This window comes from Podarcis muralis, chromosome 8 (assembly GCF_964188315.1).
Source record: "Podarcis muralis chromosome 8, rPodMur119.hap1.1, whole genome shotgun sequence".
Taxonomy (NCBI): Eukaryota; Metazoa; Chordata; class Lepidosauria; order Squamata; family Lacertidae; genus Podarcis; species Podarcis muralis.
In genome coordinates, this window is record NC_135662.1 from 20,060,654 (window position 1) to 20,085,018 (window position 24,365).

The 24,365-nt window shown below is 45.4% G+C and overlaps 1 protein-coding gene across 1 annotated transcript in view; it reads right to left on the minus strand.

The window, feature by feature from the left end:
• The window catches only part of TRHR (thyrotropin releasing hormone receptor), a 27,532-nt gene extending 7,058 nt beyond the window's left edge, over nucleotides 1-20,474 (minus strand). The window contains exons 1-2 of the mRNA XM_028736283.2: nucleotides 19,876-20,474; nucleotides 18,217-19,058 (exon numbers count right to left, since the gene is read on the minus strand). Of these exons, the coding sequence (XP_028592116.2) occupies nucleotides 18,217-19,023 (807 nt within the window). The 5' untranslated portion in view covers nucleotides 19,024-19,058; nucleotides 19,876-20,474. The remainder of the gene's footprint in view (nucleotides 1-18,216; nucleotides 19,059-19,875) is intronic.
• Nucleotides 20,475-24,365: the final 3,891 nt, after the last annotated feature.

A 24,365-nucleotide genomic window follows, 5' to 3' on the forward strand; every position in this document is an offset into this window, starting at 1 on the left:
GCAAACACTCTGCCATATTAAGAATGCTGCTCTTGTTTGGAATTGCACTTCTGGGTTCTCCTCACCCCAAATTAATCACCAAACATAGGATGTACCATACTATTCTGGGAATGTGCATGCTAGCCCTCAGAAGTGATTACCAGTACAGTGGTACCTTAGGTTAAGTACTTAATTCGTTCCGGAGGTCTGTACTTAACCTGAAACTGTTCTTAACCTGAAGCACCACTTTAGCTAATGGGGCCTCCTGCTGCTGCCGCACTGCCGGAGCCCGATTTCTGTTCTTATCCTGAAGCAAAGTTCTTAACCTGAAGCACTATTTCTGGGTTAGCGGAGTCTGTAACCTGAAGTGTATGTAACCTGAAGCATATGTAACCTGAGGTACCACTGTACAAGGCCCATTATCTGAAAGAGTGTTTCTAATTAGCTTTCTGTGGGAACAGGGGAGCGCTTATGGCCCTCCTGTTCAATACAACATGGATCTTGAGAACTTGCCTTTGAGCCTTCTCTGGGAATAGGGAGCCCAAGGCACCCCAGATGTTGCTGAACTTCAACTCTCACCAGCCACAACCAAACATGGAGAATCATCAGTGATGATGGAAGTTGTAGTCCAGAAACTTCTAGAGGACCACAGCTCTCCCACTCCGGTCCAAAACCCAAAGGCTCCCATTGGTAAATGAGCACACTGCAGTTCATCTGCTGACACGACCAAGAATGGATAGCCTGTGTGTGTTTACAGTCCTGTATCTCATGCAACCACCCTTCTGTTTTGTTGCATGAGGAAAGGGTCATTAACAGGGCTTTGTGGGAATGATATTTCTATAAAATTGCAAGTTCTGCAGGGAAGGGACTTGACTTCTTGGCATATGCTACTTTGTGAAGCACCAAGTTCATTAATGATACCATGCAATTACTCCCTCTTGCAGTGAATTCAGGTGTGAATGGAAATGTAGCCGCTAAGAAGCAAAAGGACTGTTGCCTGCATCCTGTGGGGAACCCCAACGTTTATAGAAGTACAAAAATGGGGGGATCAAAGGGGGCAGTCCCATAACCCCCAAAACCAGCCAAATGAGAATAGGGCAACACTCACTGGCCTATTGCAGGGGATGCGTGTCTGGGGGAAGGGGAATGGAATGTAGTATTCGGGGGGGGGGTCAGACCCAGCTGCTTGGAAAACATAAAGGTAAAGGTAAAGGTACCCCTGCCCGTACGGGCCAGTCTTGCCAGACTCTGGGGTTGTGCGCCCATCTCACTCAAGAGGCCGGGGGCCAGCGCTGTCCGGAGACACTTCCGGGTCACGTGGCCAGCGTGACATCGCTGCTCTGGCGAGCCAGAGCCGCACACAGAAACGCTGTTTACCTTCCCGCTAGTAAGCGGTCCCTATTTATCTACTTGCACCCGGGGGTGCTTTCGAACTGCTAGGTTGGCAGGCGCTGGGACCGAACAACGGGAGCGCACCCCGCCGCGGGGATTCGAACCGCCGACCTTTCGATCGGCAAGCCCTAGGCGCTGAGGCTTTTACCCACAGCGCCACCCGTGTCCCTTGGAAAACATAGAGTTCCACATTTATTGCAGTCTGCATCTGTATTGGAACTATTTTGAACTGTGTCTATATTTTATTATTTTTAAATGTTTGCATTGATTTCATATATGGAAATGTTTCTAATTGTTGAATGCATGGAACTTTTTTGATTGTTTGTAACCCACCCTGGGACCTTAGGGTAAAAGCTGGGGAAGAAACAGAATAAAGTAAAGAACCCTTTTGTTTATTAAGGTTCCACTTGTTTATGGATGTACCTGTTGAAGAGAAAGAGAGGGAGAGAGGGAGAGGGACAGAGAATAATACCTTCCTTGCCTCTGATGCTAAAGAGTTCTTTTCTGCTTGAATTTTGTAGAGAAACATTATTGCAGCAGGTTCAGGTGAACTTAAGGACAGCTGTGCTCTTTCCAAACTGTGCAGTTGACATGAGGCAAATTGCACGTATATATGATACGTGATTTGCAGCCAACTCAGGTACTGATGTTGGGATATAGGGTCCTGGCAGTCGCCTTGTGTGGCCTTAAATGACCTTTGAGGTCCACAACGCTTTCCCCACACTGAACAGAATTATCAACCCTCAATTAGACTCACCAAATACCTGATTTGATTCATTCATTTGTTAAGGTTCAGCGGCTGCTTGTATTTCAGTATTTGCTGTATTAAGCAGAAAATGAAGGCAGATTTTGTAACTGAGAGGGGCTTGGCAAAGGTACTGGCCACAGTCCCCCAAAAAATGCAAGTTAAGATTTCTGCATGGAATAATTATTTGGTATTCTTTTGTTTCTGAATAGCAGCATGTCACAAGTCACGCAGACAAGATAGCAAGCTGGTTGTTTTTTTTAACTGAGCGAGTGGAGGGCTAATTGATGTCTCTCCCCACCACGGCTGCACATTTAAAATTTGCATCGGATGCTGCTCTAAATATGAAAAATGTTCCACTCCATTCATTCAACGCTTTTGTGTGCAAATGAGAGGGCTTGTCATATCACAGCTGCTATATCTGTTTGGCTTTCAAACCAATGTTTTAATAAAAGGTTTCACTTTTAAAAAGGGGGGGGGGAGGGAAATCATCCACATCAGTGAAAACAGGATCCTTACATTTTTTTGCAATTCCAAAACCTATCAAACCACAATCAGTTGTATCCATTCATTTCTTTCCATTTGTGAGAGACTGATCTCCTGGAGGATTCCGCTGATGGAAGAAGAGAAGAGGTGATGTTAGCCTAGTCCCTTTCTCCTACAGCCCCCGCCCCATTTTCCAAACGGTTTCAGGCAGTCCTCCACCCTTATGGAGTAGATTTTCAGAAGCTGCAGATGGGGCGAAGGAGAAGTTCTGTTCAGCACTCATTTAAAGCAAAACCTATCAAATTCACACATTCCAAAGCAATATGTGAAGTGAAACACTACTGTCCTGCAAAATTCACACTTATCCAAATTTTGTAACGCAGGTCTTCACCTAATGTTCACAAAAATGCATATATTAGGGAAAACTGCTTTCAAATATGTGTATATTAATCAAAACTGTAAATCAGAATGTGTTCATCCGGAGAAATCCACATTAAATGCTGGTGAATTTTTATGATGAGTTAAATTAAAATAAAGTTGCCAATTGCTACAAAATGTGGAGAACTGAAATTAGGACTGGAAAAATCAGCAAGCAAGAGGACTAAAATTGACAGTTATAATTTGGAAGATAATTCGGCCTTTTTATTTTATTTTATTATTTTTCTTGGATTATGATTTGATATGTTAATTGGATGCCTTTTATTGGAAAGCTAATAAAAACGATCTAACAAAAAAATTGACCGCTCTATAGCTGCAGGGAATTTCAGGGGAAATTGACCAAAAAATAAAAATCCCATTAGTAGAAGCCTCTGCTAGATCAAAGACACCTCCACAAATGGAAGGGCACATATTATTTAACATAGGATGCAATTTGACCTTAACTCCCACTGTCCATGTAGGATTGAACTTTCATTGGAGGATTTTAAACAGAGGATGGATGACCATCTGTCAGGGATGTAATTTCTGCATTGCAGGGGGATGGACTAGATGACCCTTGGGGTCTCTTCCAACTCTACACAACTAGGACCTATGATTAAACACAGTGGGGTTTGCATTTGGATAAACCTGCATAAGATTGTGCTGCACGCCTGCAACCCCAAACATACTTCTCCAGGAGTAAGCCCTTTTTGAATTTACCATACTTTTCTGTGTATAAGACACCTCCATATATAAGACGCCCCCTATTTTGGGGGACTAAATTTAAAGAAAATGAGGAGAGATGGCCCAATGTTTTTGAGCTTTTTTTAGGGGGAATTGCACGTGAGCCATCACCCTCCAGCAGGGCTGTTGCTGGGGGGTGGCAGAGTGGGCAGCCGCTCCCCCCATGCCACTAGCGTGGGCTGCCAACCAACTAACTGGCAGCTCACAGCTTTCTAGAGTGCGCTCCTCCTGCAGCAGCATGGGTGGGAGGGGAGTTGCGCGCCCGCTAACCAGCTCGCAGCTCCCTCCCCCATCCATGTATAGGACGACCCCAGTTTTTTTACATGATTTTTGAGTCAAAAAAACCTTGTCTAATACACGGAAAAATAAGATAATCCTAGATACATTTGAGTAAATATTAGGAGGATTGTGTCAGAAATGCTTGCTAATAGCAGAAGATGCAAAACAGGCAAAAATCAAACACTTCTCCAAATAAAAACAACGTGACTTAAAAGTGGGTTGTGCCTGGCATGTTCCAAAGATTTACCATTATCCATTTCAGAACACAAAGGGAGAAATGTGTTGTGCGTATTCGGTCTGAATGATACTTGGGACCCCTGCACATCTCTTCCTTCGCAAATTGCATACCTTTCTGCAAAAGACTGCAGATGCTGAATGGCTCATCATGTTGAGATAATAAGCATTCCCTCTGACTCCCATTCCATCGCAGTGCCATTATAGATGTGCTTGTGGTCCTGAATGCATTATTTCTTCTATACAGCTACTGTATGTTGATCACACAGATATGATAGTCATTTTGAAAATTCCAGGAAGATTTAGAAATATTCTGGGTGGTTCCTCATTAGGACATCTCATTATATAATTATCACGTCTCATCGCTTCAAGCAGTATGATGTGGCAGGCACAGCCTTTCCTAAAAATAATTTTCTTGTTAGAGTAGCAGCTGAGAACCCTCTTTTAGGCTGCGGATTTGGAACTTGTTAAATGTAATTGTTTAATTGCACACTGGAAAATGCCTGCATGTGTATTGCTAAGGGTTTAACATAGGAAAATTCCATTGGGGTATACTAAAGCAAAGCAGAGCTCTCTAAGTACTTAGATGGGTTCATAATTAACTGTTGATGTGTTTTGCTCTTTCACGTGGTGTTTAACTTTAGATCACATGAATAAGGTATTTAGCTGCAAATCACCATTTTGAAGGGAATTGCCTTTGGTATTTTGTTTCCAGCCACATGAGAGAAAGATGTGCTAATGAGGTCTTTCTAGGAGAGATAACATTTCCAGCCAAAAAGAGGCTGTAGGAAGAGAAAGACTTTTGATTTCAGGTCCGTTTGGAGTAATCTAATATTACTAAGAAGACGAACCTATGCTTTGACAAGTATATGTCTTATGGAATTATCTGGATGTATCATTATTTGTCTTTGTACCTGTTATGAAGAAAGTTCTAGTTAGTAAAGCTTTTGAATCATATTTATGGGTCTGGACAAAAGAAGTCAGTTTTTATACATCCTATTGCTTCAAGTCATGCAATATTAATATCTGCAACAGAGCTGGCCCACCCTCCACAGGCCATTTTTCACAAATTTCAAGCTGGGAGCAAAGCAAAGGTTTGCCTCTAATCTTAGCACTGTAGTCCTACAGAACTAACCTTGGGGATAAGCTTCTGTTCTTTAAAAAGGTAGCAGGCAGACATTCATCTGTCATCTTAGTGCTGTGGGACCACAGTGCTAAGACTAGGGATATGATAAATTCAGCCAGTTTACTATTAAACAGCAGGCAGAGGATTATCTGCAATCTTAGTGCTGTAAGACTACAATGCTAAGATCAGAGTTCTAGTTGAGGTGACATGTGACCTGGCCTGCAAGGGATCAGGACAGGCAGGGCCCCACTGTTCCCTGAGCTGGGTGTGTGTGTCCTGAGACATATGGTGCTCAGGGTGACTTTTACCTGACCTATCTGAAGATGCTAGGGTCTGAATTTGGGACCTTTTGCATGCAAAGCATACAAAGCATGTGATCTGCCATTCAGCTATAGTCCCTCTGGCTTCCAATAAGAGTGACCACTAAATCTTTAGGTATCAACCTATACAGAAGTATAGGGAGAAAGTTATTTCTTAATTTCACAGAGAGAAATGACAATATGCAATATGGCTGTAACAATATACAGTGGTGCCCCGCAAGACGAACGCCTCGCAAGACGGAAAACCCGCTAGACGAAAGGGTTTTCCGTTTTGGAGGCGCTTCGCAAAATGAATTTCCCTATGGGCTTCCTTCGCAAGACGAAAGCCCATAGGGAAATCTCCGGGACAGCGGGGAAGCACAGCGCGTCTTCCCCACTGTCCTCGGACCTCCTCCGAAGCCTGGCGGCAGGGCGGGGACACCTCCTCCCGCTGCCCGGCTTCGGAAGGCTGCTCCGAAGCCGGGCGGCGGGGCGGGGACACCTCCTCCCGCCGCCCGGCTTCGGAAGGATGCTCCGAAGCCTGGCTGCGGGGCGGAGAGACCTTCTCCCCGCGCCAGCCTTTGGATGGCTGTCCTGAAGACTTGGGGTGGGAGAAGGGTTTTCCTTCCCACCGCCAACATTCAGAATGCTGTTCTGAATGTTGGCGGTGGGGAGGAAAAACCCTCCTCCCACGCAAGCCCCGGGAACAGAGGAAAAGCGCTGCGCGCCTTCCCCTCTGTTCCTGTACCTGTCCTGAAGGCTTGCGGTGGGGAGAAAAGCCCTTCTCCCCACCGCCAGCTGAAGGCTTGCGGTGGGGAGAAAAGCCCTTCTCCCCACCGCTAGCCTGGCAAGCGGTTTCCATAGGAATGCATTAATTGATTTTCAATGCATTCCTATGGGAAACCGTGCTTCGCAAGACGAAAAACTCGCAAGAAGAAAAAACTTGAGGAACGAATTAATTTCGTCTTGCGAGGCACCACTGTACAAGAGAACCTTTAGAAGCAAACCAATGGAATTTTTATTTCTAAAAATGTTGCCACTATCACATTTAATTTCTTGCACAACCTTTCCCTGAATGATCACGCCATAGTGAAATATGCTCCAACGTAGAATTTGCATTGAACTTGGCCTCTTGAGTTCTGAATGAGGGAAATGAGACTTTGATCTTCCAAGCTTCAAACAGCCAGCTTACCCAGGGTGCTGTATTATAGTCTCATTGATCGTGACCCTATTTCAGTTACAAATGTTAAATGCTATGCTTCTGAACAGGTCTAATCTGGGAAAATAATAACAATTTGTTGCCTGCTAATGTCAGAAGGGTGAAATTGGGGAAGAGGGGTGTTTTCCATTCATTGGTGGACTCATGACCAGAAACACTCATTTGCCCAGTTTCAAGAGATTTTTTTGGAGCTCCTCACAATCACTCCTCTCCACCTTTTTCTTGTTACTGTTGTTGTTCTTCTTCTTCTTACCATCCTAAGCAGTTTGGTGTCATCAGCAAACCCAGCTATCTCACACCTATAGGTTGAATTATGAGCAAGCTGAAAAGCACACGTCTCAGCACAAAACCTTGGGTGACCTTCACACCTTACATCCCTTCATGGTATGAACTGTCTGTTTATTCCTACTTTCCACTTCTTGTCCTTTAAATTGTTACTGATCTTCTCCATGTTCCATGTGAGTCTTGAAGGGGTTTATCAAAGGCTTTTTTTGAAGTATACAGTGTCTGCTGGATCACAGCCTATCCTTATGCTTACTGACACTTGTAAAGAACTCTAAAAGGTAGTTAGACAGGACTCGCCCTTGAAGAAGCCACACTGGTTTTGCTTCATCGCAATTTGTTCTTCCGTCTGCTTACTAATTCTACCTTTAATAATGCACCATAGAACTTTTCCTGAAACAGACATTAAATTAACTGACCTGTAATTTTTCAAATCCCCCTGGATCCCTTTTTAAAAACTGGCACCACATTAGCCACTTTCCAGTCCTCTGATAGGGAGGCTGATCTTAGGGAAATGTTGCACATGCTTGTTAGAAGGGCAACATTTTCACATTTAGGTGGATGCCATCTGAACTCAGTGATGTGTTTGTTTTTGATTTGTCAGTAAGGCCTAGAGCTTCATCTTTTGTCACCACTGTTTTCTTCAAACTCCATGCCTAAGAAAGTTAGTTCAGGTGCAGGGATTTGCCCTACTTTGTCCACTGGGAAGACAGACGAAAAGAATTCATTCAGCTTCTCTGTGATCTCTTTTTCCTTCTTTAGCATACCTTTGACTCCCTTGTTGCCCAAAGTCCCAACCACAGCCCTAGCTGATTTTCTGCTTCTAAAGTATTTACTTTTTCTATTCTTTTTTCTACTGTTTTCTTTTCTTTTTTTCTACTGTTGATCTTAATATTTTTAGTCATGTGTTGGTTGATTTTTGTTTTCACCCTCATTTTGCATTTCTTTGGCCAAAGTAGCTGTTCTTTTTTTGTTCTCCGCATTTGGACAAGACTTCTCCTGATGAAAGCTTGCTTGACTCTAATACTTTTCTTGACTGCTTGTTAACGATGCTGTCTGTGAGCTGCTCTCTATGCTGAGAAACCAAGCCAGAAGCTGTGGTTAAAACCACATGGCTCCTCAGCTGCAATAAGCCAGGAAGGACCTGAAACTAGGGGTACCACCAGTTTGCTTCTCGCCGCCTCCTCCTCCTCTTCCTCCCAAATAGCCTGGTAGACTAAGTTCTGTGCTTTAAAGTTGCCTCCCAGGCTGCAGAACAAGCCTGTCTGAGTCAGCTGTTTCCAAGGACCAATCATTGTCAACCAAGCCATTTAAAACCCTGGCTCTTCTCCCCAAGCAACTGGTTTCTTGCATAAGGTGACTTCGGCCCCATCCACACCATGCATTTAAAGCATATAGCTTATGGGAATCATCGTTTGCTAAGGATGCTGGGAATTGTAGCTCTGTGAGGGGTAAACTACAGTTTCAAGAATTCTTTGGGGGAAGCCATGAGCGTTTGTTTGTTTGTTTGTTTGTTTGGTTGGTTGGTTGGTTGGTTGGTTGATATACCACCCTTTATCCAAAGATTCCAGGGCAGTGTACAACATTCAGAACATATTTTACAAAATATGATAATAAAAACATAATGCATAGCATAATAGTGGACCAGGGGTTGGCAAGGTTTACCGGCCATGGGCTGAATCACCCCCACGGAGATCGTCCGTGGGCCAGACTGGCGCAGCGTGATGCTAGAAATCGCGTCTGCGCATGTGCAGATACCGGAAATCGCATCTGTGCATGCCCACATGCTGAAAATCACACCTACACAGAAGCGATTTTTTTGTGTCTGCACATGCGCAGGTGCAATTTCTGGCATCGCTTATCAAGTCCCCGCACTGTGCTGGTTTAGCGCAGCCCGTAGGCATCTCACTGAGAGGACGGCTTGGTTCGAGGGTGGCTTGTGGGCTGGTAAAACAGTCTTCGTGGGCCGCATCCGGCTCATGGGCCTCACATTGCCGACTCCTGTAGTAGGGCTGTAGTACTAACAGCCCTCCGCCCTCCCCCCCACAGGGTTCAAAATTCACCAGGTGTGTTTTGCACCTAGCTATGTGCTTCCTTCCCTGCCCTGGATACTAAGCCCTGTGTAGTTGTCAAGATGAGTGACTCGGCAGATCATTCCTACAGTTCTCTCTCTCTCTGTGTTGAAAATATTTTAAAATCCTGATCAAAGGAGTGGAGTAATAGAAGGGAGATGGTAGTCTGAATGGAAGGCCTAATAATAGTCTGGAGGAGGAGGAGGAGGAGGAGGAGGAGGAATAGGAAGAAGAAGAAGAAGAAGAAGAAGAAGGAGGAGGAGGAGGAGGAGGAGGAGGAGGAGGAGGAGGAGAAGGAGGAGGAGAAGGAGGACAGCAACACCCTTTCAAGGCAACTCCCAACACGTTAAAGCACAATTTATAACAACATTTTACAAACCATATAATATTGAGTGCCTAATTTAAAACACACCATCACATCTTAAAAATATCATCACTGTGGCAGGTAAAAACACTTATCAGCAGAAAGACGGTGGAAATTCAAAATTTAATAGAAAAGCAGCCGATAAATAGCCTGCCTGGAGGGTTATAGCTGGGTAAGGTAAGATAACACGGTTCAGTTTTTTAAAAGCTGAGAACAATTTGGGGGAGAGTGTATTGTTAGGCTGAACCATCTGCTTGCAGCATACACTGGAACAAAATCGCAGGTGCTTGGCTGGTTTGAGAAAATTCTTAGGGCCACAGCAGAGATGGCATTAGCAGTGCAATTGCACTGAAGAGTTTGACACTTGCTTGGATAAGTGCAGCACAAACACGGTAGCCCAAAGGGAATTCTGGAAAAGGATAAGAATGAAATACTAGCGTATGAAAAAACTGGCATTTATCTTTCTTGCACTACCCTTAATGAAATAGACCATTGTTGTTTATTGAAAAAAAGTACACTTCTCTATGATTCTGCTGTGCAAACTTAGAAGAAATTTGTTACTGTCAAAGCTGATCACCTATTGCAGGGGCAAGGAACCTGTGGCCCTCCAGATGTTGTTGGACTCCAACTCCCATCATCGCTGGTCATTTATTTGCTGGCTTGCTGGGGCTGATAGGAGTTGAATTCCAGCAACACCTGGATGGCTCCAGGTTCACAGGGACCCCTGACCATTAGGTCCAGTCGTGGCCGACTCTGGGGTTGCGGTGCTCATCTTGCTTTATTGGCCAAGGGAGCCGGTGTACAGCTTCCGGGTCATGTGGCCAACATGACTAAGCCGCTTCTGGCGAACCAGAGCAGCAGGAAATGCTGTTTATCTTCCTGCCAGAGCGGTACCTATTTATCTACATGCACTTTGATTTGCTTTCGAACTGCTAGGATGGCAGTAGCAGGGACCGAGCCACGGGAGCTCACCCCGTCGCGGGGATTCAAACCGCCGACCTTCTGATCAGCAAGTCCTAGGCTCTGTGGTTTAACCCACAGTGCCACCCACGTCCCTCACAGCCTGTTAGAAGGACTCAAATTTGCAAAGGATATGAAAACAGCTCCTCCTTTCCCCTGAGTTCTGATGAGCAGCATTGTCAAAGCAGACCACAGCCTGGCCATTGCGTACAGGCAGAAACCACCGCCAGAACAATATGTTATCAAGGTCATGTTGCTAACATGAGCTAAGTTCTGATAACACTTCACTGAGCAAGCTGAACAAAACCAGTGTATAATTTGAGGAGAAAGGAACGGAGAGGTTTAGCCTTTCTTAGTTCAAGCCTTATATGAAGTTCCTTCTGAACTACACAGCCAATCAGAGCACTTGATCCCTCGTTCAGGTTGTTCCGCCTGGTTGCTAAACAACACTCCACCTACCCCCTTGGCTTATTGACTTTACATTGACAGAATTCACCTTTTAGTTGCAAACTGAATGATCTTTGCTGTGGCACATGCTGCACACAATGGACACTGTTCTATGTTTAAAACAGAAAAACAAAACAAAACATCCTAACAAAAATTACATGTAGTTATTAATCAGATTAAGATTCATACATGGGACCAGATGTCTGTGTTTGGCATTCTGCTGCCCCAGCTATAAATAAAGAAAATATGAAGCTATGAAGCCACTTTTCACTGGATTAGACCATCCGCTCACTAAATGCAGTTTCATCTGCTCTGAGTAATAGTGGCTGGGATTCCACCATCCCCTGGAGATGCAAATATCTGCACCTCAGACCTTGTATATGCAAAACATTGCTTTGGTAATACATTCCATCCTTTCTTCCCTGGGACATGACAAGAACACAGCGGGTGGAATTCAACAGGCGATCATTCTGTCAGCGCAAGCACTTCTACCTGTGCGATGCAACAAACTTCCCTCTTACTTCCCTGCACACTTTTTGGGGTGTTCTCTTGACCCTCCAGCAGTGCAGAGTAGTGTGGTGTGGGAGTCCCACTGCATGTTTGCTAGTACAACAATTTATTTGAATCCAACTCAGAATGTTACAGTGCAATGCATGTTTGGAGTGTAAGTACCGCTGAGCTCAAGAACTCCAACACTCAGGTATGTGTCGCAGTACTGCAGCCTAAGAGCCAAATGACATGTTATATCAAATGCCAATTTGATATACCCACAGCTGTTGGGGAGGCAGGGCTTTCCTCCCGCATTGTGATCCGGATGACAATTGCCTCCTATCCAAAATTGGCCTCGAGAGGCAAACAGTTACTGGTGCCCAAAGATAGTGTTCTTACCTCCTCTCTGCTCCCATAACTAGCAAAAGCAGCCCCCTCCCCAGCTTAAAAGGCCAAAGGCAATCTTTCTGCCTTGTGCTTAAAGATATACAGTCATACCTCAGGTTACAGATGCTTCGGTTTGCACGATTTCGGGTTTCACACCGCGCCGAACCTGGAAGTACCAGAACGGGTTACTTTGGGGTTTCAGCACTTGCGCATGTGCAGAAGTGCTAAATTACACTTTGTACATGCACAGAAGCACCGAATCACTACCTGCACATGTGCAGATGTGACGCTGCGGGTTGCGGATGCTGCGGTTGTGAACCTGCTTCCAGCACGGATCACATTCGCAACCCGAGCGCCCACTGGATAACAATCCTTGAGGATAATCTGGAGATTACAGCTAGTGCTAAATACAGTTGTTAGGTTGGTAGATGGGGCAGCCTGATGGGAACATGGGACACTGGTCTTGAAAGTTCTGCACTGGCTGCCAATGAGCTACCATGCCCAACTCAAGGTGTTGGTGTTGTGTATTGAGGCTCCGTGACCACCCTGTTCCCCAAGATGTAAATCACCAGACACTACACAGGATATTGGATTGGGAATCAAATAAGGCCACAACTTTATTGGTTACAGATGTGAGGTTTGGCCATAGGCATAGCAACTGTGCATGTCACTCCTGCCGGTTCGCTGGGAGAGTTTCTATGGGTGAAGCCGATGGGGGAAGGGACGCCCTGTGGCCCACTTCAAATCCCAAGCAGTTCCTGTTGGAGGAGTGGTGTGGCCCTAGCCTCCGTCTGGGCAGAAGCCACTACTCCAGCAGATGCTGGATGATTTTAACAGCATACCCTTCCCTGTGGAGGGGCAGGTGGAGGCTACAACTGCCCCTCCAACCAAGAGTAGGCTTACCCAATACCTATCCACCTTACAAAGTTGTGACAATTGCTATGAGGTAGGCAAAACCCCAAATGGCGGCGCCAATTAGCCAAGTTAGGTTAGGAGACCGACATTGTCCACAGCAAGGTCGAACCCTAATCTGAGGGAGGGAGGGTGGGAGAACCAGTGTGGTGAGAGAAAAGGCTGAAAGGCCTCACCCATCGGGCATTTAAACTTCCCCTGGGCACAGTGCCAAGGGTTGCAATTGGTTGGTTGGTCCCATGTCCAGGGGAACGTCCCCTTACTCCTGCTGCCATTGGTCCATTTGGCGACAAGAATATGATCCGGCCTGCGATAGGCCCATTTGCCAGGGAGGCCCGGGGCCCACCTGCCAAGCCGCCTGCCTGAAAAGGGGGCTAACAGACCTAGCAGGCAAGACCCCCAAATAGCTTGGGACCCCTTCATTGCTGGAGCAACAGCTCCAATTTGTCAGACCAGTGGAAAATGTGCACCCTAGAGACTTGGTTCACAGAGCTCTGGTCTTGGGCAAAGGATAACCACCCACCCCTGGATATATATTTTATTTGTTTGTTCAATTTATATACCACTCTCTATCAAAAGATCCCAGGGCAGTGTACAATGTTAAAAACACATCACAGAACATCCATAATAATAATAAAAAACATAATAAAAAGCATACTGGCAGACAAATAATAAAACAGTTAATAACAGTCCTCTCCTGTAAAAGGTGAATGCTGAAATTCAGCACATGGGAGTGCTATCCATTCCAGGCAAATTTTGTTAATTAAAAAAATACATTGAGTTGACTCAGGTGCACCAGTGAATGCTGACATTCACCCCCCCCCCCAAAAAAAATCATCTAGAGCGGATCTGTGTTCACATATCTGAAGAACATTCAAAATCTCAAAGCACCCCAAGTTAAGTATTCCATATCTCTACAGAATTTGACTAGAAGAGCCAATTTATGATATACAAAAGCCACAATCTATTTGAGCGTTGGAAATTGATAAGTGTTGTGATGAGGCTTCAGTGAAGACTTCTTTCCAGCAACACAAAGGTATACGTTTTGTAAAGGATGCCGTTGATTTCAAAGGCTGCATTGAAAGGATGCTCCTTGTTAACACCTCTCTTTCTGTCAGCATGGAGCCCATTAATAAAGAAAGGGCACCTGGAAATAAGGTTGTTGCTGCTGTTGTAAAACAACAACAGCAGCAACCTCAGGCATTCATGTGGGAGGAATGAAGTGATTGTGATGATACAATGAAAAATAAATCTCAGTCTTACAAATGCAGTCAGCATCAGGACCATCTTGCATCTCAGAGGACTTGAACCCAGAAGCTCATCACACCTGCAGCACATTATTCTGCCAATATTGTTTATAAGCAAGCATATTTTAGGGATGGAGAGAGAGAGAGAGAGAGAGAGAGAGAGAGAGAGAGAGAGAGAGAGAGAGAACTAACTAACTAACTAGCTAACTAGCTAACTAACTAACTAACTAACTGTTTCTCTATCACATTTCATCCCAAGGAACGAATGCTATATTTACAACAGCCCTAATTAGTGGGTCTCGGTCCCAAGAAAGTGCCTGAAGTCACACATTTACAGCACAATCCTCTACCAGTTAACTGGATGAAGGCCAATAAACTGAGTGGATGCTAACAAGTTGGAGGTCCCAAAGGTGAGTGGAGCTTGGGGCTGGGAATTGGGAGGACAACCTGTTCCAGGTTGGGGCAGGTGGTGGTGGTTGCACATGCCCTGAAATAGCAGGCATGTAGTCTGAGAGTACCTCTGTCATTGGAGCCCCAGGTAGCCTCAGTGGCACGGAATCCCTTTGCAGTTTGGACTGCTATGCCAGCTATAGCTATTGCTAGACAAAGATAGCCTAGGCACAATGACCCCTGGTCCCCTGCTCTGGGAACTGCTTCCATAGTTACTTACTGTAATGAAGCTGTCCTTTTATTTTTATGTACAAGCAGCTCCCCGTTTCCATGGAGGTTGCATTCTGGATCAAAGTGCACATCAGTGGAGCACACATAAGCCCTCCCCACCCTGCGCCCATTTCCATCCCTTCTGTTCCACCCCCATTCCTTCCTCTTCCAGGTCCAAAAGGACCCAGATGTTAGCAGCCACGCATCAATTGGACATGCCTAAAATGGGTGCCACCTTATTTAGAAGCATCTCAGGCTTTGTGGGTGGGTCCCGGGCCTCCACTGAGAACTGGCTTATTGCAGGCCAGATCATCCTCCTGCCACCAAATCAGCCAATGATGACAGGAATTTGGGGGCATTGCCCTGGGTGCAGGAACAACCAACCAATAGCAGTGCTTGGCTCCACACCCAGGACAGAGATAAATCCCTGGCCTGCGGGTCCTTTCACCCTCAAAATGGGTGCCACCTTATTTAAAAGTATATACAACCCACTTAATATAAACCTCCCTGAGATCTTTTAAACATGCAGCTGCCAGGGAACCAACAGAGATAGCTGTCAAGGATCAAATAACATTGCTCCTGAAGGATCCACACTGACTGTTGACCTTTGACTTACAAAGAAGAAGAAGAGAAGAAGAAGAGTTTGGATCTGATATCCCACTTTATCATTACCCGAAGGAGTCTCAAAGTGGCTAACAATCTCCTTTCCCTTCCTCCCCCACAACAAACACTCTGTGAGGTGAGTGAGGCTGAGAGACTTCAGAGAAGGGTGACTAGTCCAAGGTCACCCAGCAGCTGCATGTGGAGGAGCAAAGACGCAAACCCTGTTCCCCAGATTACGAGTCCACCGCTCTTAACCACTACACCACACTGGCTCCCAAAGCCTCAAACAACTTAGGGCTCAGGTATACGAAGGAACCTTTCTCCCTGTGTGATCCTGTCCATGTCCTCAGCAAAGCCTACTATTTGTTCCATCACCAGCGGAAGTACAATGGATCTTCCCCTGTGGTGGGAATGGAGACAGAGTCTTCTCTGTGGTGGCTCCCTGACTTTAAAATGCCTTTTTTTAAAAAAAGTGTGCCTGGTACCAACTTATTGACATTCCAGCTGTAAGCTGGAATCTATCTACTCAGGCATTTAGGAATGGTTAGTTGCTGCTGGTGATGAGAATGTGTGGCTTCTGTTCATAAGGTAACTTATGAGATTGTGTATGAGTGCATACAAAAGACAGCAAGGAGAACCTCAAAGCTAGGCCATAAATTTGGCAACAAACAAACAAACCTCTAGTTAATTTGGAATTTGCTGCCAAGGAGTGTGGTGGAGTCTCCTTCTTTGGAGGTCTTTAAGCAGAGGCTTGACAACCATATGTCAGGAGTGCTCTGATGGTGTTTCCTGCTTGGCAGGGGGTTGGACTCGATGGCCCTTGTGGTCTATTCCAACTCTATGATTCTATGATTCTAATTTTACACTAAATATAGAAGAGGAACCATAACTGGAAGTCTCATTATAGCCTGCTGAGATCAAGCACCAAATGTTTCTTTTGCATTTTTTTCCCCATCGCCCAATGCTTGGCAAAACTAACCATTTTCCTTGCCAGCTTCTTTTCACTTCCATAAGTATTGTATCATAATTAGAATATACTGGCAAGGATGCATTGCACTTGCTATTGTACAGTGTCTAGTTTATAATGGACACTGTATAAAACTGTTAAACTAAGATGATGGCATGATGACCCCTAGATTAGATCAGTGAAGGCCTAACTTGGCCCTCCAGCTGTTTTGGGACTACAATTCCCATCATTCCTGACCACTGGTCCTGTTAGCTAAGGATGATGGGAGTTGTAGTCCCAAAACAGTTGGAGGGCCAAGTTTGGCCATCACTGGACTAATAGAGCCTATCCTACAAATCCCAATATTATATTTGCTATAATACTGCCAGAAAGTAAAAACTCCATGTTCTGAAGCAATCACCCTGATTACCAAATCATGGGAGAAAATTTAGGGGACCTCTATCACCTATTTGTGAGTTTTCCTTAGGCATCTCAGTTGAACAACAAACAATGGAACTCCCATCCCTTTGGATTTGATTTCTTGAGGTGCTTTGGCACCAACGTTTGCTTGGCTTCTTAAGGGTTTCCCATATTCTGCAGGGACAATATGGGTTCATGGCTGAGCACATAGTAAGAAGCTACATCTGATCCAGGAGTCCATTATGGCTGTTTTGAGGCCAATCCACACCATACTGTTATGAGTTTGTAGGTGCTAGACACCCTAAATTCCTGGATTCAGTAAATGTTAGAATTTAAACAATGCTTGACATGTTAAAACTGGGTGCTAGACATTGGATATAGCAAGCATTAAAATTTAAGCCAGACCAGTTTCCTGTGTCAGGAAATCCCCTTTAGGGTAACCAGAGAGGGAGGACTTTGTGGCAGACAAGAAATGGGAGGAGCCCCTTCCTCAACTCAGAGTTTAGTTTGGAAGGCAAAGCAGAGTTTAAAAGTAGAGTTTCAGAGTTGGCTTACAGGTAACCTGGGGGTGAAAGGTTGCATGCAAAAGTCAGCAAGCTGCAGAGAGTCAGAGCCATGGCTGGGGACTGGTTGAATTCAAGGCTGCAGCTATGAAAGAAGCAAGACACTCTTGGTTATATATGTGTGTAATAAACCATATATAAGAAAGATACTGGAGTCTCCTCTGTACCTCACTCCCAAAAGGAAACACAAACCCTGGGTATGCACCTGGAGCTCCTAGGATCTTATAGCACTCAACAATATATATCACTTCTGCTCAAAGAGAAGTAGTAAGACAAAGAACAACCCTACCCAGGTGTAGCTCCTGACAACAGCAACCTGTGATGTCACCACGCCCGTCTTTGACTGCAACTGCAGACAGATGAAGGGCTCTTTGCATGTCCTAGGTAAAGTATTGGGACTTTTAATAGAAAAGTTAAGATGTTCTCATTAGATCAGACCATAGTCAATCTAGTCCATCATGCCAACAAGACATGAAGCCACAGCTCCATCGTGGCCGACTTTGGGGTTGCGGCGCTCATCTCGCTTTATTGGCCGAGGGAGCCAGTGTACAGCTTCCAGGTCATGTGGCCAGCATGACTAAGCCACTTCTGGCAAACCAGAGCAGTGCACAGAAATGCTGTTTACCTTCCCGCTGAAGTGGTACCTATTTATCTACTTGCATTTTGACGTGCTTTCGAACTGCTAGGTTGGCAGGAGCAGGGACCGAGCAACGGGAGCTCACACCGTCGTGGGGATTCGAACCGCCGACCTTCTGATCGGCAAGCCCTAGGATCTTTGGTTTAACCCACAGCGCCACCCGCGTCCCTTGTATTCAGAGGTACAATGCTCCTAAACATGTTGGTTCCATTACATCCAAAAGCAGCAGAACACCCACCCACCCCAGCTACAACCAGTTTCCAAAAAAAAAAAAAAAAAAAAAGCCATTGGCAGGCCATTTCCCTACCTGCCTTCTGGAAGCCACAGCACTGTTGATACCCTTGTTGGTTGTTTTGGTCTTGTTTGGGGCAACCACATCATTCTTCCACATCTTGGAATTTTCTTTTGGGTCAGCCGAGATGGGATTTAGGAACAATATCCTGGCAATCAACCCATAGAGGACAGTTGCTAATATCATTGGCATGACGTAAAATATCCCAAAGTCCATCATATAGATTGGAGAATAGTAGCTCCTGGGCACTTTGTACCCGCAGGACACTACAGTGGCATCTTTGTAGGCTACCATGTTGAGATCTAATAAGAAAAACCAGAGCATGCAGTAGATGGAGGTGAAAGCCCAGACAAAAATAATTATCTTTTTGGCTCTTGAGAATGTGCATAGAAACTGGGCTTTGATAGGGTGGCAGATAGCTATGTACCTCTCAACGGTGAAGGCGGTTATAGAACAAGAAGAAGCGTTGATGCCGAGATATTGGAGGTAAGTGATGCAGAGACACCCAATGTAGCCATAGACCCAGGATCCATAGATGCTCTCCGTGATGTTGGGAAGCCCGGCAGCCACAAGCACCATGAGGTCCGCCACAGCAAGGCTCACCAGGTAACAATTTGTAGGGGTCCTCATATGCTTCGTCCTGAGTACCACGAGCACCACCATGATGTTGCCTATGATGCCCAAACCGCAGATGAGGAGGACCAAGAAGATGGTGACCACTTGGTATTCAAGGGTGGCCACCTCCCGGATCGGCAAGAACTCTGTTTGATTCTGTCCATTGTCTGTAGTGTTCTCCATCTTCACTCGGCTGCTTCTGCACATCAGCTGCTGGTCAGCACATTTCCCCCCTTGTCTCCCTAGCAGGAAAAGTTGATCATAGTGAATGGAGTGTAAGATGCAGGTCCCTTGTGTGGTGATATTTCACACATGACAGTCCTTTGTTCCAAACAGCTTGTTGACCACCAGCCCCAGCAAACACAAATACACACACAGAGCTATGATACAGGTATGTTCATCTGTTTCATTGGGTGGGGATTTGTATAAAAACAACAACAACAACCAGGCACTGATAGGTGTGGAAGAAGGACTTTTCTATCTGCTGGAAAGACTGCCTCAGAAGACAAGGGTAACATGATGCGTTAGACTATTCTCTTTCCAGCAAAAGTGAATCTAAGACTGGAGACAAATTAGGCTAGGTCTCCGCCTCCAGACAATAGTCAATTTCAAAAATCTGCTTGAGTCGACAACACAGCAGGACAAAACAAAATATGTGTGTACACAGCTGGCATTCCTTAGCTCTATTACTTTCTTTTTTAAAGTCTTATGTGACTTGAGAGAGGGTTGAATTGGGAGTAAAGATTGGACAGAGTGAACTCTCCCAGCTTAAGACATTCTTCACAGGAAACGACCCCAAAGAGTCATGCTGAGGATTCAAGGAAAGGGATTGCGTCCAAATATTTAGAGTTAAAGCCCTTTCACACTGTTTTATGCTATCCTGCTGGTAGCCACAGCCATTGGCACTCATTGATCAGCCCTAGTCAGATGAAGGCAATTCTGCCACTGCAGAAGAACAGAGGGTTGTGTGTTGATAATACATGCAGATATTTATCTATCAGATACCCCTGTCCATTCCTCCCTCCTGTCCCTGTATTCAATATGATATATGGGACTTACCTTCAGCTTTTTTGCAGGGACTTCAGAGCTGTGCATGTCCAATCTGAGTTGACGACATAAGCTCCACTCCAACTTTGGGCAGTCAGAGAAAACCCAGCACATCACACTTCACTCCGCAAACATGCTGCAGATCGCTGCCCGCAAAAGCTTCGCCGCTCCAGTCTCCCCTAAGCCCTCCAAGGGAAGAGGCTGATCATCTCAAAGCTACCAAGCTGCCAAATCACAAACAGCCTATTAATGAGAAAGATACACAAAGTGTCCATTGATCCACAGATCTGCTTTTCTCGGGAAAGGCAATAGAACCTCTTTTGGCGACACAGTTTTAACTCGAGATGCCTGTGTAAAAAGGAAAAGGGAAAAAAGCGACAAATGCACAGACAGACAAGGCAAGTACCACTCTACTCTTTTAGGACTGCTAATGGAGCACCCAAACAGGTATGTGCAATGGATGCTCCCTTATGAATCTACACCTGGAAAGTATACGTGGCAACTCTCTCTCTCTCTCCCTGCTCTGAATCCTGCTCTGAATTTCCACACTTCAGAGAAAATGAGAAAGAGGAGGGGGCCTGCCTCCAAACCATTTCTTTTCTTTTTTTTGAAGTGCTCTGTTAAAGAGCCACAGACACTATTCTATTTATATATTATTTTGGTATTCTGTCATTTTGGACAGTCAAAAGAAACAAAAAATCCAATTTTCTTTCTAATGTGTGAAGCATCACTTGTGCTTCTTTGCCTTCAGTTGCAGAACTCCTGGAAACAACCAATTATATGAATGGAGGGAAAGAAATTGGATTTCATAACAGGGTTTCGGGTGAAGGGGTTGTTGTTAAAGGAAGCATATGAAACAATATATTTAAAGCAATGTTTTTTAAAGGAAGCATGTTTCCTTTAAAGAACCATACAGTGCACATTTTGGGAAACGTTATCAGGCTGTTATCAGTTCATGCTAACAGTCAATGACTGTTGTGAAGTGAAAAGAGTACAGGAATCAGTTGCAAGCACTTGTGCAACAGTGCAGTGTTACACTCAGGTCCCACAAGCATAAGAAAAATATGCTGGATCAGGCCAAAGACTCCTCTAATCCAGAAACCTGCTATGGCCAGCCAGATGCCTCCAGGAAGCCTACAGGCAGGACTTGAATGCTACAATTATTATTATTATTATTATTATTATTATTATTATTATTATTATTATTATCTCACCCATCTGGCTGGGTTTCCCCAGCCACTCTGGGTGGCTCCCAATGGAATATTAAACAGAATAAAACATCAAACATTAAAAATTTCCCTAAACAGGAGTGCCTTCAGATGTCTTCTAAAAGTCAGATAGTTCTTTATTTCCTTGACACCTGATGGGAGGGTGTTCCACAGGGCGGGAGCCACCACCAAGAAGGCCCTCTGCCTGGTTCCGTGTAACCTCATTTCTTGCAGTGAGGGAACCGCCAGAAGGCCCTCAAAGCTGGACCTCAGTGTCCGGGCTGGATGATGAGGGTGGAGACACTCCTTCAGGTATACTGGGCCAAGGCCATTTAGGGCTTTAAAGGTCAACACCAACACTTTGAATTGTGCTCGGAATCATACTGGGAGCCAATGTAGGTCTTTCAGGTCTCGGCAGCCACTCCCAATCACCAGTCTAGCTGCTGCACTCTCTCCACTTTGAACAACTGGTATTCAGAGCCATGCTGCTCTACATTCTGCTAGTAGCCATTGATAGGTAAAAAAGGGTAAAGGTAAAGGACCCCTGGATGGTTAAGTCCAGTCAAAGGTGATCATGGGGTTGTGGTGCTCATCTCGCTTTTCAGGCCGAAAGAGCCAGCATTTCTCCACAGACAGCTTTCTGGGTCATGTGGCCAGCATGACTAAACTGCTTCTGGCGCAATGGAACACTGTGACGGAAACCAGAGCGCATGGAAACGCTGTTTACCTTCCCACCGCAGCAGTACCTGTTTATCTACTTGCGCTGGTGTGCTTTCAAACTTCTAGGTTAGTAGGAGCTGGGACAGACTAATGGGAGCTCACCCCATCGCAGGGATTTGAACTGCCGAGCTTCCGATCGGCAAGCCCAAGAGGCTCAGTGGTTTAGACCACAGCGCCACTCGCGTCCCATTGATACTTACCAATGGTTCATTTAAATTCTCCATGGTGCTCCTTTACCTGCAGGGAAGCTGCTTGTGAAGCAACACCCATACCCTACAGGATCAATCCCTCTGCTCAACAGCTATCCCACAGGGAGCAGGCTGTATGAAACCTTTGGGAGCCGTCAGTCGGAGATGTGAAGTGCCATCAATACGCAGATGACACCCATTCCATCGGAATCAGGAAAGATGGTTGAGGTGTTGTTAGGCGAGTGCTTGGAAGCAGTGAACAAATGGATGTGGGCCAATGAACTGAAGCTGAATCCTGAAAAGCCAGGTGCTGTGGGTCATACGTTCTCATGTCCAGCTGGTGGGAAGACAGCCTGACCTGGATGGATTCTCATTCCCCTGGGAAGAGCAGGTCCATAGCTTGGGTGTGCTTTTGGAAGTCACTGGAGAGTCAGGTGACTTTAGTGGCCTTTTCCCAGCTGGTTCAGCAGCCACAGTCTCTTTTGAACAGCACTGACTTGGTCACTGTACTCACTGGTGGAGGAAGAGGAGTGCAGGGGGAGCGCACCACCCCCGGCAGCACGATCTCGGTGGGGTGCCATTGCGGCTGCCCCCCCGCCTACACTGGGTGTCACGCCCCAGGACGTGTGCCAGCCCCACCCCCACGTGCTCTCCGCCCCCCGGTGCCAGAGCATGAAGCTCCGCCACTGACTGTACTCCATGCTCTGGTATCTTTCAGATTGGACTATTGCAATGCATTCTATGTAGATTTGCCCATGAAGATGACCAGGAAACCTTTACTGGGTCAAAATGCAGCAGCTAGATTACTGGTTGGGATTCCGTTTATATATCACATAAGCTTTTTTTTTTTAAACAGCTGCATTGGTTACCAGTCAGTTCCTGGATGCAATTAAATGTGGTCACCCTGTTTAAAGTCCTAAACAACTCAGAATACTTGAAAGAGTGCCTTCTTTCCTATAGACCCTTGTGGGTGTTAATATCAGCAGAGGGGTCATTCCAGCACCCTCAGAGGTATTGAAGGGGCAGGAGAGCGCATTTTGTGTAAAAGGTAAAGGTACCCCTGCCCGTACGGGCCAGTCTTGACAGACTCTAGGGTTGTGCGCCCATCTCACTCAAGAGGCCAGGGGCCAGCGCTGTCCGGAGACACTTCCGGGTCACGTGGCCAGCGTGACGAAGCGTGACACGGAAACGCCGTTTACCTTCCCGCCAGTAAGCGGTCCCTATTTATCTACTTGCACCCGGGGGTGCTTTCGAACTGCTAGGTTGGCTGGCGCTGGGACCAAACAACGGGAGCGCACCCCGCCGCGGGGATTCGAACCCCCGACCTTTCGATCGGCAAGCCCTAGGCGCTGAGGCTTTTACCCACAGCGCCACCCGCGTCCCATTTCGTGTGGCAGCCCCTAAATTGGGGAACACTCCCCACAAAGGTGCATTATTCATCTTTTGGCAAATGCTGAATATATACCTTTTTACCCTAGCTTTTTGTTTTTGCTTTTTTAAAAAGAAATCTTTATTGATATTTTGTTATGAGAGAAGAAGCATGTGTTACATAGGTGATTTTCACAACAAAGGAGACCATAATGAAACATAACGCATAATAATTCAAGAAAAGGGGAGGGAGAAATCAGGGCATAACAAAAACAGGCAGTGCAGCTTTACATAGCGATCATAAATAGAATGTACAGGGAGAAGAATAAGAACGAAGGCTAATCTTCCACAGAACATCTCCACATAGTAACCTGGGAAATTGGAGGTCTATTGGGTTCTGCATTTGAGTTGACAAAGGAAAGGAATGTATGTCATATCAAATGAAAACGGTCTGTTTTTGACTTGCCTCCAAGGGCTCTCCTTCACTACATTAGGTGTTCCAAATCTTTCTAAGCCATTGCTCCTGAGAGCGGGGTTGGTTAGATTTCCAATAAGTCACAACTGTGAATATGGCTGCAGCTAGGAATGTGAATACTGTGGACTTATCAGCAATGGAGAAATTGTTGTCCCCTTCCAAGGAGAAGACCACCAGAGCTGAGTCTGGGATTAGCACTTGAGTTGTGATCCTTGAAATAAAATTAAAAAACCAAAGATCAAAACTTTTGAATGATACAGCTATTTCTCCATATATAGAGTAGCGTTGCAGTGGAATCACAGTCTCTTCAGCATGGATTAGCATGGCATTTTCTAATTTTTGATAAACGGAGTGGAGTCCAGTGCCATCTCAAAGCTGAATTGTTAACCACAAGTGTCAACTATTTTAACTGGAAAGCCTCATAATACAACTTAAGTTTTGAGGTGCCAGTACCTCCCTTAGTTCTTAGTCAATACATGGTTAGACAGTTCTTCCTGCTTCTTTTACCTCCTGAAATAAAATTATTAATCAAGTGTTGCCATC